The 14,748-nt window shown below is 38.3% G+C and overlaps 1 protein-coding gene across 7 annotated transcripts in view; it reads right to left on the reverse strand.

Annotated features, from left to right (window-relative positions):
* Window positions 1–14,748, reverse strand: part of SLC4A10 (solute carrier family 4 member 10) — a 177,004-nt gene that overhangs the window by 5,721 nt on the left and 156,535 nt on the right. For 6 of the 7 annotated variants that reach the window (XM_087949855.1, XM_087949852.1, XM_087949851.1 and 3 more), the window contains 8 exons: window positions 14,411–14,524; window positions 13,724–13,885; window positions 11,933–12,184; window positions 10,770–10,838; window positions 8,509–8,682; window positions 8,069–8,191; window positions 5,173–5,240; window positions 4,068–4,184 (listed from right to left, as the gene is read on the reverse strand). In XM_087949855.1, the coding sequence (XP_087805981.1) occupies window positions 4,068–4,184; window positions 5,173–5,240; window positions 8,069–8,191; window positions 8,509–8,682; window positions 10,770–10,838; window positions 11,933–12,184; window positions 13,724–13,885; window positions 14,411–14,524 (1,079 nt within the window). Of the gene's footprint in view, window positions 1–1,694; window positions 1,732–4,067; window positions 4,185–5,172; window positions 5,241–8,068; window positions 8,192–8,508; window positions 8,683–10,769; window positions 10,839–11,932; window positions 12,185–13,723; window positions 13,886–14,410; window positions 14,525–14,748 lie in introns of all 7 variants that reach the window. The other variant, XM_087949854.1, reaches the window with a different exon arrangement.

The following is a 14,748-nucleotide window of genomic DNA, read 5'->3' on the forward strand; positions in this document are numbered from 1 at the left end:
CACATCTGTTCCTATTTTCCATTCTTTCTCTTCATATCTATTATTTTTTTTATTTCATTACATTCATTCGTGGTCTGTAGCATTTGCTATTACATTGTACATAGCTATTTTCCATATGCTAGGGTTAGCATTAGAAGGGGCCACTAAATATTGACTTCTACTGCCTATCATAGTTTTGATCATATGAAGCTTTCACATAATGCATTTTCATAAGATGAGACTATGTGGATTGTTACCAGCCTTAGCTGTTCTTCTGCCACAAATATTGTTCCCTGCTAATCGTAAGGGCAGTATGCAGAATTTTGGCAGATTTTGGTCAGTATATTACTGGCATAACCAAGGCCCAGTTTCACCTCTAGGAACTAGATATTGTCTTGCAATCCAACACACCGGTCCCGCATTCTAACAACCAGGCCCTTTCAGAATCTAACAAGAGAAGATGGGCAATTCACGGCACTCTACGACAGAAGGAGCTCTTTTGAAAAGACGCTGTTCTGTTACACTTCTGTTGTTCTTGGTGTATAATCTAACTTCACCATTTCCTGTCAGCACAGACTTTTCTCTTGTCACTGAAGCTTACGGAATAACAGAAGATCTCCCAGTCTAACCTCTTGCTCAAGCAGGAGATCCTCCACCATTTCAGACAAATGCCCTATTTCTGGAGGCAAGTTGTTCCACTGATTAATTGTTCTAACTGTCGGGAAATTTCTCTTAAGCTATTAAAAGAGCAGCTTGCAGGAAGACATTTGAGAGCTAATTATTGTTTAGATTCCCAAGGAATCTTTAAAAGGTTACCCTAACTCATATATTCAGAAGCCAGGAAAATGGCAGGATGGGAGAATAGTTTGAACCTTTCCTCCCACCTTGGCAAAGTATGGTGGTGGCATTCTCCATCAAGGATCAAAATGGCACAAAAGTTAGTTGGGTGTGAGTCTATCTTTCATCCAAGGTAGTCTTGGACCACAGCTATTCACCTAGAGTCAAGTTGGGCATCTGTTGGGGACTGGGGGCTATTTTTCAGCCTATTTTCCAGAGAGTTGCAGCATGAAAGCATTGGGTGGGAAATGGATATTGTTTTGAGTTTATGTTTGTGAATGGTAATGATGGTGGTGAAGAGAGGGAATGAAAGCAGTACGGCACCCAGAGCCGTCTGCTTCTCTTCCCATCCTTACTTTTGGGGGGGAAAAGAAACATGACTGCCCAAATGCATTCTTCCCTTCATGAAGAAAAAAAAATCACCAGTGACCATGCTGATTGCACCATGAGGCTGATCCTGGTCTGAAATTATGCTGTTGCAGCATCTCACCCAATGGAATGTATGAATTAATCTCAACCATGTACATATCATCTTGTTTATGCTGCTGAGGGAGAAGGAGGTATGGCAAAACCAGCATGCTATTTTGGGGTGACAAAATACCAAGACTCAATCTGACGCCTTTCATTCCTGCTACTTTATTAAAGTGAAGGATTGTGGCTAAATCCAGTTATCTCTTCCAAGTTTCATATGTCAGTGTTATGCCCGATATTGGGTAAAATGAAGCGGAGTGCATTCACACAGTTTTCCAAATGTGTTTTTTTGTACCCTTTTGAAATGCATTTTGTCTCCCCAAAATTTACACACAGCGTGTTTGTGAACTTTTCAAAAGATACCACACAGTAACAATCAAGACAAAGGTTTGGGGAAAGAATCTTACCTTTGGGAAATCAGCTTCTAGAGATTAGGAAGGGGAGCTTATGGTAGGAATGTGGTAATGGAACAATCAAGTAGAAAATCATGTTAATTCAGAAGGAATAGTAACTGAGGGAACAGTAGTTAAACAAGACTGCACTGAACCTCAGCAACCTACAGAGATTATCACACAAATAAATCTGCCTTTTACCCAGAGGCAGGGGTGGACTGCTACCGATTTGCCCGGTTGACTTGAACCGGTAGCTAATTTTATCATTTTTAATGACCGGTTCGGTGAACCAGTAAATCCCACCCCTGGCTGGCCCCGCCCACTCTGCCCCTCCCAGGAGTCCCCACGTGGCCCATTTTGGATGCCAGGTAAGCATAGGGCCCAAGCAGAGGCTTGGGGAGGGCAAAAAACACACCTCCAGGGGGCCTCTGGAGCCTGAGGAGGCCATTTTCGTGCTCTTGGGAGGCTTGAAAATGCCTCCAGAGCCTGGGGAGGGTGAAAACGGCCCATCTGCCGTGGTGCACGAGGCCGACTAGGCCATGCCTACTGTGGCCATGGCCACCCAGCAACTGGGCAGAGAACCAGTTGCTAAAATTTTTGAAGCCCACCCCTATCCAGAGGCCCAGCAGCCTTGAAAGATGGAAAAAGTGAGAGAGGGCCCCTTATGCCCATCCTTCTGTGCTCTGATCACTTAGAAGTAAGCTACTTGAAGTCATCTAACAGGAAGGGCCCTTTTCAATGGTTAGTTATAGGCATGTTACATTTTCATTTATGATATTTTATTCAGACAGGAAAGTCGACCTTTTTTAGGTCTTTTCTTCCTGACCTTTAGGGGTAGCAATTCTATTAAGTTCTCACCCTGGAGCACAGTGTACTTTAAAAAGAAATAGTGCCATTACTTGTCTCCCTCCGCTCCTCCTTTCCTCTGTGTTGTATCAATTAGATTATAAACCTGAAGGCAGAAGCTATTTGATGGTTTTGGTTTTTTAAAAACATTGTCTGTAATACCCTTCCTAATCAGATTACACCAGAAAATAGATCAATTCTGGTTGATATGAGAACCATCTTATATCCACCAGAATCTCTGTAGCCCCCAGTAATTCATCTCAGTTTTAAAATGACAGGAGGGACTGAGCAGATCCGTCATAAGGAATAAGGCAAGAGGTCCTTTAGCATTATTAGCACAGTCTCTTGTGCTAGTTTTAAGAGTCTATAAAGGCTATGAAATGCCTACTGCTTTACTATAATTATATGGTGAGAAACAAGCTTTTTTTTGTGAGACAAGAACATCAAGAAAGAAAAAGGGACAGAATGGAGAATGCATCTGAGAAGTGTGCTAAGCCTTCTGTTGTGTAGTTTTACAAAGAAAGGGGGGCACAGATGAGACATTACTTATATCCCACCTCTAGTACGATAATTTCCCATATGGAGGACTCTGAATGTATGAGGCATGAAAATCTGTGTCTGTGTCAAGGAATTATACTGATCCCCAGGGTGATTCTAGCTAGGCCAATTCCCTTGATGATTTACGCTAGTCCAAACAGACCAGCAGGATCCATGTGGGTGGCACAGCAGCTGTCCAGAGACTGCTGTGCCAGGGATCTTACATGTGTTCTTCAATATGAGTTCTCCTGAAAAGATCCTTGTCTCAATCCAGTGAGCCCCAGCGCAAATCACCACTTGGATTGAAGACAGAGGGGAAATGGGGTGGAAATATTTGCCTGAGCTTTTTCTAGCTTATGGTATTCTGGAGGGAAGCAAAGTTCGCCCACATGAAGCATTTTTTTTCAAGGGGGCAAAGATGCATCACAACATTTTGTTCTAGGCTCCATTTCTACATCCTGGAAAATTCTCTTGGAATTCTCACCATTTTGGCAAAGAAAGGATCAAATCCCAAGTTACAGTATATATCCCAAGGTCTGTAAAATCTTTACTAAAACAATTGTGGGCAGTTATTAATGACAAGAGGTTCCAAACTAGAGTTGACAGGATCCCTTGTCATTGGCCATCTTGACCCTAAGGTTGCTTGAAGATGTTGGTCAGCAACGTCTGAAAGGCCACAAAGTCACTGCCACTATGATAGAAGCTGCATGTTGGTGCAATAGCTTAGTGTGTACTTATTTAGGGTGCACTTTTATAGACTGCTCCTTCAGAGGACACTATATTATTTATTCCCCCCCCAAAATCAATTGAATGCATCCATGATCACATTATCTAAATCTAAGTAATAAATGTATAGTGCTTTTACTTTGCTAAACAAAACAAATACTTGACTAGCATGAATTATGAAATAAAAGGGATCTAGAGTGGAACCTGTTCAGCTCAATATACTGATTTAGTCAACCAACCCCACTTTAAAGATTGTATAAAATAAAAATATTTTAAAACCTTTTAGCAGGAAAGCTGGACTCCTTGTCCTTGGCATTTTCTGATGATATCAACATTGTCTTCCATACAGCTGTTTTTGCCATCTCATCAGAAATATTTATTACAGATGGGTCATCTCTAGAATAAAATTGGCACGCTCAGAGTCTCAAACTACTCAATGTTACCATTTAGTGCAGCCAAAGAGGAAGTGTGTCAGTCTGTTTTAAGGTATTCGTTCAAATTACCTCCCAGAATGGTGTGAAATTTATGGGGTGGGCAATTTATTTCAAAGGAGATTCAGTCAAAGCGTTCTTCAAGTTGAAACTTTTGATCAAATGAATTGAATTATTTGCCTTCTAGTTTGGAGTGATTCGATTGCAAACTGAAGATGTAATGGATTTCCTGGTTGAGTTCAGAAAGTGGCAACAACATTCAATGATTATATCTCACCCTATTGGTGCCACCTTTGTTCAAACACCTATTTTCCTGGACCCCATACCATTTTCCTGGTTACCATGAGGGGCTCCGTAAAAGGTGGTTTCTTTCAGGAGTCACCAACATTGAGGTGTGCATACATCCCCTCCGAATTTCCTTTCCCACTTCAGAATTGAGTGGCTGTGCACCATTAGGAAGAGCTATCCCTCCGTGGCAAAGGATTTGGTTTTCACATGGCAACCCCCCTCCCCCCCCAGCTTGAACCCTGGCACCTCCAGGGGCTTCTGGCTGAGAGCCACCCAATAGGCACTTTTAAGAGCCAAACCAGAAATAAGTTGGGGGATATATAATCAATTGCTAGTTTTTAATTTTGCACCAGTGTTATCATCATAATAATCAAAGCAGATGCAAAGGCTTTCTTCTAGCATGGAATGAAAGCTGGGAGGGGGGATTTCAATAGAAATCACAGAATTTGGTTTAAATCCTGCTGGATAAAGGGGAAAAATATTTTTTTATAACTTTAATAGTGGTTTAACTGGAAAAAAACGGATGGGGGAAATAGTTAAATATACTCATCCTCAATCCAGTTATGAAACAACTGCATTGCATCTCTTTTGGTTCTAAAGCATCAAGAGAAGCCAAGATTCACTTCCTCACTGACAGGGAACACAATTAGTTCTGAGTAGTTTACCTGCAGTGTCCTTCAAGTGGCAACTGGACTGTTCCTTCCTCTTCCATTGCTAACATACTTTGTTCCTCCTAAGACAAAAAAAAATGGAGAGGGTGACCAATAAATTATTGCAGCAATATTGCAGTTTTCAGATCCAATCCCTTGCCCTTAAAAAGAGCATAATTTCTTCACTTCTTTTCCATCCAAATGCTTTTTTAAAAAAATGTTCTGAGAAAATGAAATGTCGTTTCGGTGGTTTTTCTCATTCATAAATCCTATTACATGTTGTAGATGCCAGAAGTTAGGCATTTCCTCTCCCCTGCCAATTTTGCTGTACAAATAGGATTAGTAAGTGAGAAAGGAAAATAAAAATTATGAAATTAGAGAGACAGATAGATGGTAGATAGATAGATGATAAATTGATGATAGATGATAGATAGATAAATAGATGATAGACAGACAAATGATATAGATATATATCATAGATATCTAGAGAGATAGATATAAATAGAAGTTAGAAGATACTGTAGATCAGTGGTAGTCAACCTGGTCCCTACCGCCCACTAGTGGGCATTCCAGCTTTCACGGTAGGCGGTAGGGGTTTTGTCCCCTACTTTATAATTCACCATTACTATGGAACTGGTGGGCGGTTAGAGAAAACTTTACTACTAACAGAGGTACAAAAGTGGGCGGTAGGTATAAAAAGGTTGACTACCCCTGCTGTAGATAGTTCATTTGTAGTACTTCTCTCTTGTTTTGTGTGTAATTCCTGTTCATTTCAATAGAAACAACACAATTACATTTTGGGAACATTCTGTATCTTCTTTCATTTCAAGATATTTTTCTCCTCCATCAAGCAGTCCAGCTCAGCCAAACAATACTGATTCCTTGCCCTGGTTTTGCCCATTGGCAGGAAGCTGAAATCAGTTATGGAGTCCTTGGTGCTTGGCTGTTTTCTTGCAGACATTATCAATTTAAGTAACATCCTCAGTCTACAAGCAAGAGAGCAACCAAGCTCAGAGAGCATCAAGGATTCTATAGTTCAACCTTGAGCTACAAATATTTTCTTAAACCAAATGCCTTCTTGGAGTCTTAGGGTTAACTGTGCTCAAATTTTGCTAACTCTAAGTTTGTTTCCATTCAAAAATCAGCAACTTTTGATTATTTTTAGGCTTTTTTTAACTCAATCTACTGGACAAATAGCCAGTACAGGTATTATTAGCTCAAGGGTCATACTTGATAAAAGAAATACTATAGTGAAACTCTTGGTTTGTCAACTATTATCCCCTATGGTTTGGAAATGTTATTTATGTAGATGCAGCCTAAAATTGCAGTTGCCTTTAAAAAAAAAAACAAGTTTATTTATAAACATAGAACTGTGTGGAAAAGCAATACCAGAAAGCAGCATTCAAATGTGGTCAAGGTATAAAAATGGCCATACAGATTCGTAATAACAAATCTATTCTAAGCACCCCTTTGTAAGTAATGATGACATATGTATTGTGTGGGCAGAGGGAGAATTGCGGGGGGGGGTTTGGAACAAATGCATTTAAATGACTGTGTCAACATCAACAATACAAGTTAGTTTCCCACTTACTTCAATGGGAATTAAATAAAACTAACTGCCAACTCATTATGATGAGGAACTGTTGAGATAATAGGGTTTCCTTTTTTGGATGTATGTCTGTATCAAATTTAATTTCAATTAGGAATATCACATTAATCCATGACATAATAAGTGGCTGAGAATAAATATTATTTTCCACCTTGATGTTTAATGGTTACTATTGATGGAAATTTACTGTTATATTGAAGATCAAGCCACAAAATGAAAATCTTGATCCAGTCAAATCAGACTTTTAAAAACATCTTGTCAACTTCATTTCTATCTGTATGTGGAACAGATTTCTATTTTTAAAGCCAGCATAATGGTGCCTTTCCAATTAAATTCCAGAGGCTCCATGTCAAAAAAAATTACTTCTAGTTAATTTTGTCATTTCTAAGCTTCACAGCTTCCCAGGATTTTGACAGCTGAGCAGGTTTAATAATAGCCTCAAATATTTAGTGATGCCATAACATGTAAAAATAGGGGCTCGGAAAATTACTTGAAAAGGAAAAAAAAGATTTCTTTCTGTTTTGCTTTCTGCCACCATTCATATTTCTAAAAAGAAAGTGCAACATAGCAAATCAGATCAAAACAAATGCATCCCTGGACAATCCAAAGAAATATCTTGTCCACATTTCACACTTCCCATTGTAGGAGACAGAACATACCACTTCGGCTAGACATGGGTGCATGATTGAATTATTTCTCTACAGAAAAGATGGATAAAAGAAATCTGAAAGCAGGAAAATCCCTACCCATTAGATCTTTATATTAGATCTACCTGTTCCAAGCTGCAAAAATCTAGATAAACAGTAGATGGCAGCAAAGAGTTAGAATAATCAAGAAGTCATTGGTATTTTTGCAGCCATCATCCAGTCATTCTAACTCATGCTGACTTTCCTATTTCTTGTGCACAAACCTGCATGATTCAGAGAATTACTGAGCATAGACACTTCACTGACATCTTAATGATTTCTAGGAATAACTTAACTTTGAGTGGATTGTATCTGTAATTATTTCATTTTGCGCTTCATTTAAACCAGAGCTTTGGCTACTCCATGTGGAAATACACTTCCTGTTTGCATGAAAAATGTACCAAGAGGCCCTATCAACCAAGCAAAAAATCTTGGTTTATACCTATGTTTAAAAAAAAAGATGACATACAAAACCCCTCTTGGTGAATTGTCCACCTTTATCTGCACAGCTACCTGCTAGATTTGCTGCTTCAAAATAGAATTTTAATAAGCTTAGTCAATAATATTGGAGAAGGAACAAAGAGAGAAAATCAAAGAAAAGACACTGCAAGCATACCTCTTTTTCAGCATCTTCAAGCTTTTTTTTCTTGCTCTCTGGCATCAAATCATCCAGCCAGCTTAACTCACGTTTGGTGAAAAAGAAGTCCATGAGTTTTCTGACAAACACCAATGCCAAGACCTAATCCAAATATTTATACTATGATAAGAATATTGACAGGCACAGATGACATATTTATTCTTAGAAGGAAAAAGTCAAAGAATTCAGTTCTAAAATTATTTTGCAAAATTCCCTCAAGCAACACCAATAATTACTGCTATATGCATGTAAGTAATTTATCTGAGTTGTAGGATGAAGTGGGTATGATCTGTAAGAGAAATGTTCTATTTTCATTATGAAAAAGAATTCAGTAATAATCACATCCATGCTCAAAATGACTACTGTTCCTTAAAGACAACACTGAATCTTATACAAATTTAGAAATAATGGATTCATACCATCATCGGAAATACAATGGCAGCTTTTGAAACTTTAATAACCCATAGTAACACAAGAGAGCTCAGTTGGATTACTGTGAAGAGATGGACTTTTCGAAGGGGAACATGCCTTAAGTAGATGAAGTCTGGCTGGTGTTTGGCAGGCATCCAGAATAACTTGATTCTGTCAAAAAGCTAACAAAGAACAAACTAATTGTTTATACTTAAGAAAATACATGATTTTAGAGATCTTCAAATGAAAAGTTTAGGAGAACAAGGCAACTACTATGGTAAAACAAAGGCTTGTCCACTACTTATGAATTCGCATGATTCCTCATGCGTGTGATTCCTGATTCCTGAATTAATCTTCTGAATTAATCTACCATAATTCAGAAAAGTTTTTAGAATTTCCAGTATCTCCAAGAAGTTCTTTAGCAGATCCAGAGTGAGATTGAAATAATTCAGAAATAATACATCTTGAGCCATGGTGGCAGAATTGTTAGAATGCAGTATTGGAGGCTCACCAGGCTCAAGGTTGATTCAGCCTTCCACCCTTCCGAAGTGGGTAAAACGAGGACCCAGATTGTTGGGGGCAATAGGCTGATTCTGTAAACCACTTAGAGAGGGCTGTAAAGCAGTATATAAGTCTAAGTGTTATTGCTATTGCTTGTGATCTGCATCAAAATTCCATTCTTTCAATACACACCTGAAATTTTAAATAACAAATAAAACATACACATATATAAAATAGCCCTCTTCCAACCTTTTCCTCTCAATTCAAATTAAACTACCATCATACTCCAGCTAGCATGGCCTTTGATTCTTCACTGGGGTTGATGAAAAGTTCAATTCTAACATATCCAAAGGATTCTTAGGATTCTGGGGAAAACTGGTTGAAATCCATCAGTACAGACAAATGTAGCAAAATAATTTGGCAGCAGTCATTCCAGAAACTCAGGGATGGAGCAGAGAGAAATTTTTCTCACTGACAATTGAAAATTGACTGATTCACCTGAAGGATTGGAAGTGGCCATTTTCAAACCTGTTCTCTTCCCTTCGTCATGTGCGCGCACACACAAAAACACACACTCACACATAAACACACATTTATAGTAAAAATATATCAGAAAGATATATAATGGAATTTGTTGAAATCATAATAAATCTATTCCTTTTACTGAAATTTCATTTTGTACATTGGATGGTATTCTTTGTTGTCAACACTATATAGCGATCTTGTCTTTTCACTTACAAATAAATAGTTTCCGTTTTAACTACCCATAAAGATTTTTTTCCTCCAGGTAAGCATCTTCCACAATGCTTTTCCCTTGACCCCACTTATTATATTAGCATTAATAACAAGAACTCTTGGCCTCTCTGAAAAAATCTAATAAACAGGGAATTGTGACAACCCATCTCATAGTGGATGTTGGATTAAAAATACTGTTTGTTAATACTGAGTAGTTCCTAAATCCCAGAACCATACGACAAAGGTGACAAAGAGTAGATTGGGAAGCTGAAATGACCTTATATATCCTTACTAGCTATTGTGTCTCTAAGTTTCCCAAGCAGGAAACACATAGCAAAAAGTGGTGGGAAAGGAATCAGGATCATAGGCCCAGTAATATGTCAGATGCGAGCGAGGATTCTGGCAGTCTAGAGATATGACTCAGAGCTTTGGTACCAATGCTGAAGTTTAGCCACCTCTTTTTATGTAGGCTGCACATTTTTTCACATTTGTGTTGTGCTGTCCCAGTCAGTCTATGGGAGTTGGATAGTTACTTAGGAATTATGAGCTGTCCCCTTAAGGGAATGCATCATGGTAAACGTAGTTAAAGGTATCCTGGGAAATGTAGTTCATGTCACGTGACCACATCTGTAATCCTGATTGGGCACTAAATTGACCCTCAATGGATCGGGGGAGTTTTCCTCACTTTTGCCTGAACTCCCTAACTCATGGGAGCTGCTTTCTATCGCTACGAGATGGGTTAGGAGATAACCATCTTTTACTACAAGGCAGATATACAAAGGATTGGTCATTATAGAAGAATTTCATCACAAATGTGAGTCATGAAGATACCTGATGTACCAATAAATGTACTTTGTTATGGATGTTTTGTGGAATTATCTATCTGCATCTGCACAGCTACAAATCCACCTCTGTGCATGAGACAGGAAATGTGTCCAATTTAATAATGCAAAGCAAGCAGTAATAACTTAGTTGTGTTGACCACGGCAACAAAAGAGACAGGAACATAAATATTTCACATCCTTCGCTTTACCTGAATTCCTTTGAGAGAAGAGGCACCCATGTAAAGAAATACACCATAAAGTACTGGCATGGGAATAAACTGCAAAGAGTAGAAGGAAAATGTATATCATCTCAGTAAATTGGTAGTGACAGGAGGCATGAAAAAATGAAGAATCTGGCAATTTATTTATTTATACTGTACTTTTCTATCCATATCTCACAGAAGAGCAGATAGAAGGTGACACTGTTACTGTAACAGTGCAGGGTTACTGTAAGCCTGCAGGGTTCATATGGGGAGCCATGCTGTATTAGGTTTTGGCTTAATTTAATGGGTAAACTCAGAAATTGTCGATTACAATTTATGGCTTTAGCAGGTCACCATAACTAGTTCAACAAACCACAGTTAAAAGATTATGAGAGCCCAGCCATTATGAGAGTAGGGCAGCAAATAAATGTAAATAACTAAATACATTTTTTCCCCCAAAATCTTTGACCTTCACCCTGCTTCAAATTTAGCTTTGTTCACAGAAGGAAAACTTTCTCTTGAAATTTTATCATGCCCAGAAAGGTCTTTCGAATCAAATAGAATAGATTTTTTTTAAAAAAAATGAGCTGCTGGTCAGCTGTTTGAAGAGAAAAAAGAGCTTATCTTAACAATCCCCTGAATTTTGCCATATTTTTTTGTGAATTTATTAAATGAAATGCCAACTTATTACATCATTATTGAAATGTTAAAGATTCTATATGGCACAGGGAATTTGAGTTAACCATTACTAGAATTATTTAAATTATTACTGAATAGGTATTACTCATATTGAATTAGTACTATAAATATATAGTACTAATATTCAATATTTATTAGTAGTACTACAAATATATGATACCGATAATATCTTTCTAGTCAAATATTTAGTCTATGAAGCTCAGGTCTATCTGGATGGACAACAGTTCTCCAGGATCTCATCCAGGTGTCTTTCTAATATTTTGCAACCTAAAATCCTTTCTTTAAAATGGAAATTTGAACCCGTGGACCTCCAGATCCAAAACATACGTTTTATTGTGAAATGGACAAAAAGTGCATAACAAAAGTACAATTTATTTGTTATGAAATAAGAATCCGTATGTTCCAAATTGACATCAGATGTATGAAAATTCAATTCACTTTTAGTTTGGTTTTATGAAGTGTATACTTACTTTAAGCACTCTGGTTAAAAAAACTGAGGAGCCCATAAGGATAAATATCATGAGACCAGTGACCCGTTGCTCACGAATGCCAAGAAATTTGGGCTGCTCTCCTGGAGCTGAACATTCGGATTCCAATTTCAAGCTGTTCACGTGAGAGATGGACAGGACAGTGGCAGCCACAAACCAAGGCAGGCCCATGATCGAACACACGCCAAGCATGAGGGCCACCATCAGCAAGTCCAAGTGATAGCCACAGCCTTTCTGTTAAAACAGAGGTTTACAACAGACAAAGCTAGAAGGGTAGGAGGCAACATCTACTTAGATAGAGTATGACCCAACAATTGAACTTAATAAATGTTTATATGCCAATAAGTGAAAAGTATATGAAATTGTATGAAAGTTTCTTCTGTTTTTCTCTCTTATAGTGTATCAACTATTCTCAATCTAATATCTTCTGTCCTAGATGGGATTCTGACAGCTGAAGTCCAATACATCTAGAAGCCATTGGATGGGAAAGATTCATAGTCATTGTTGTGGTTCGCCAGCAGCCGGTACGGACAGCAGAGGTATTGGACAGTGAGGACGAAAGGGAGTCTGGCGAGGACTTGGACGAGGGTCCTGCATCTGATGCAGGGATGGGGCCAGGACTATCTAAGAGTGGGGTGCTGCCTTCGGAGTTTGGAGTGTGGCAGCAGCGAAGCAGAGGATCCCAGGGAGCCTGTTCCTAGTGTGTCTGTGCACAGGGCTGCTAAAAGGAGAGAGCAGCTGAAGCAGCAGGGGTGACTTGGGAGTAAGGCTGGGAGGTGATTGCCCCTCCCATAAAGGATAAAAGCCATCCCTTGGTGATGTGCTCTTTGCAGGAAGCAAAGAAGTTCATTAGATTCTGATTTCTCATCGTTGCCCTGCAGACTCTGGTTTATCTTTGCTGGAACTTCTGTCGGTTTATCTGTTAATTAAGTGAACATCTGTTTCTTGGCAGCCTTTTACAACCCTGAAAGGCGTGCTCTTATCCCAGACAATTGTGTTTAATGAGTTTTGGCTGGGAATGCAAATAATTCCCAGCATCACATTAAAAACGGTTTGCTTTCACACATAGCGTGTGTTTTGTTGATTTGAATGAAGCCTGAGTCAGAACAGTCATATACAAGAACAGATGTATCTTCAGTTCCTTCTATACATTCTTTGTCCAGGTGAGAAACCACAGCCCAATGCTTGATAGATTGTACTATTTCAAGGGTGTTATTTTATTCCCATTTCTCCTTATCTAATAACCTTAGGTTAAAACCTTCAGCTCTCTAGACGCTAGCCAAGTTAGTGTACGGATGACAGAAATTGTAACTCAAATGATCCAGGAGACATTAATTTTGATGTGATTGTTTTACAGTGTCACAGGTATTTATTTCTTCATATTCTGGTCTGTAATGCAATTCAAAATAACGTCAGAGTCCACTAAGTGTGTTGGAACCAGTTTCAAATTACATCTTCATTTCTGATGTATAGAACTGTTGCATAAATGCTCCACCAGGCAATATTTATGGAATAGCATCTATGCTGGAGCAGGTTTGCCTACTCATGTTAACAAAAAAACAAACAAACCACCAACTACAGTTTCTGACATGCATTAGCCCCCTTTTGCATCAAGAAATATATTCTTTTTTCTACCGACAATCTGTAGTGAAAGATGCAAATACAAATACTTTTAAATACTGTCAAGCAGATAATTTGCATTTTAAAGTATGCAGAGAGTCTGGAATAATAAAGTAAAAGGTTAAAATAACTTCGGTGGAGTTACTTTCTTACCTTTAGCTTATGTTCTTTTCTGTTTATAATAACAGCTGTAATTTGTTGGTCCATAAATATCAGAATGGTACAAAGAAGAGCCGGAATTAGAGCAGCTAGGACTGTCCACCAAGGATTGGGACCCAAGGGGGAGACAACCCAACCACGGTCATCCCTGGTAGGCTAAAAGAATTCAAGCACATTTCAGATAGTTGAAATGTATTAAAACAAAACATCATTTGCCCTGTAAAAAAGGGCAAAATATAATACATGTTATAAATTCAAAATGTTTTACATTAGGTTCAGACCATTATAATACACTGGTGATGGTTCAGAATTTTTAAAAAATAATCCTTGCAAATTTCAAATGTGCACAGTGCTTGTTCTTAAAATATAAAAGAGTAAGTGTTAAGGAACATATTAAAAATCTATACAGGATTCCACCGTTAATACTGTAAGATCTTTAGGGATTTAACATGGATATTGGAGCGGGGCAAGGAAGTCCTTACTAAGCTTAGTTAAGCAAAGCAATCTGTACTTCATTTACCTTTTAAATTTATTCTAAAAATTCCTCCATTAAAAATGTGTTATACAAACTTCATATCCCTGATATTTCAATCAAGTTCAGCATGAAATAGCTATAAGATGCATTGGTTGTCACCAATGCCACGTTTTTGTGAGGTCTAGCATAACTTGATAAGGAATTACCTTAAAAACATTTGGAACCTGAAGTTTTGGTGATGGGATCCCAAGGAAATAGTCAACTACCACCATAGATAGGATTGTGAGAAAGACAGCAAAGTCACTTATCACAGACCGTACCTGTAAATATTAAGCCAATCATCACTGAGAATGCTAAGAGTTTTCATAGATGAGCAGAAAGAAAAAGCAATTACCAGAAGGTAGTTCAACAACCTTACAGAATAAGTGGTTCAAACTACCTGTGAAGCACCTTTGTTGTTCTTTAAAGTCTTCTTCATGAATCTGAAAAATGTACAGCTGCTTTGACAATTACTCAACACAGACAACAGTCTCTCTCTCTCTCT

Source organism: Notechis scutatus, chromosome 1 (assembly GCF_049901735.1).
Source record: "Notechis scutatus isolate UNSWTSFEM ecotype Mainland chromosome 1, rNotScu1.2, whole genome shotgun sequence".
In the NCBI taxonomy this organism is placed as follows: Eukaryota; Metazoa; Chordata; class Lepidosauria; order Squamata; family Elapidae; genus Notechis; species Notechis scutatus.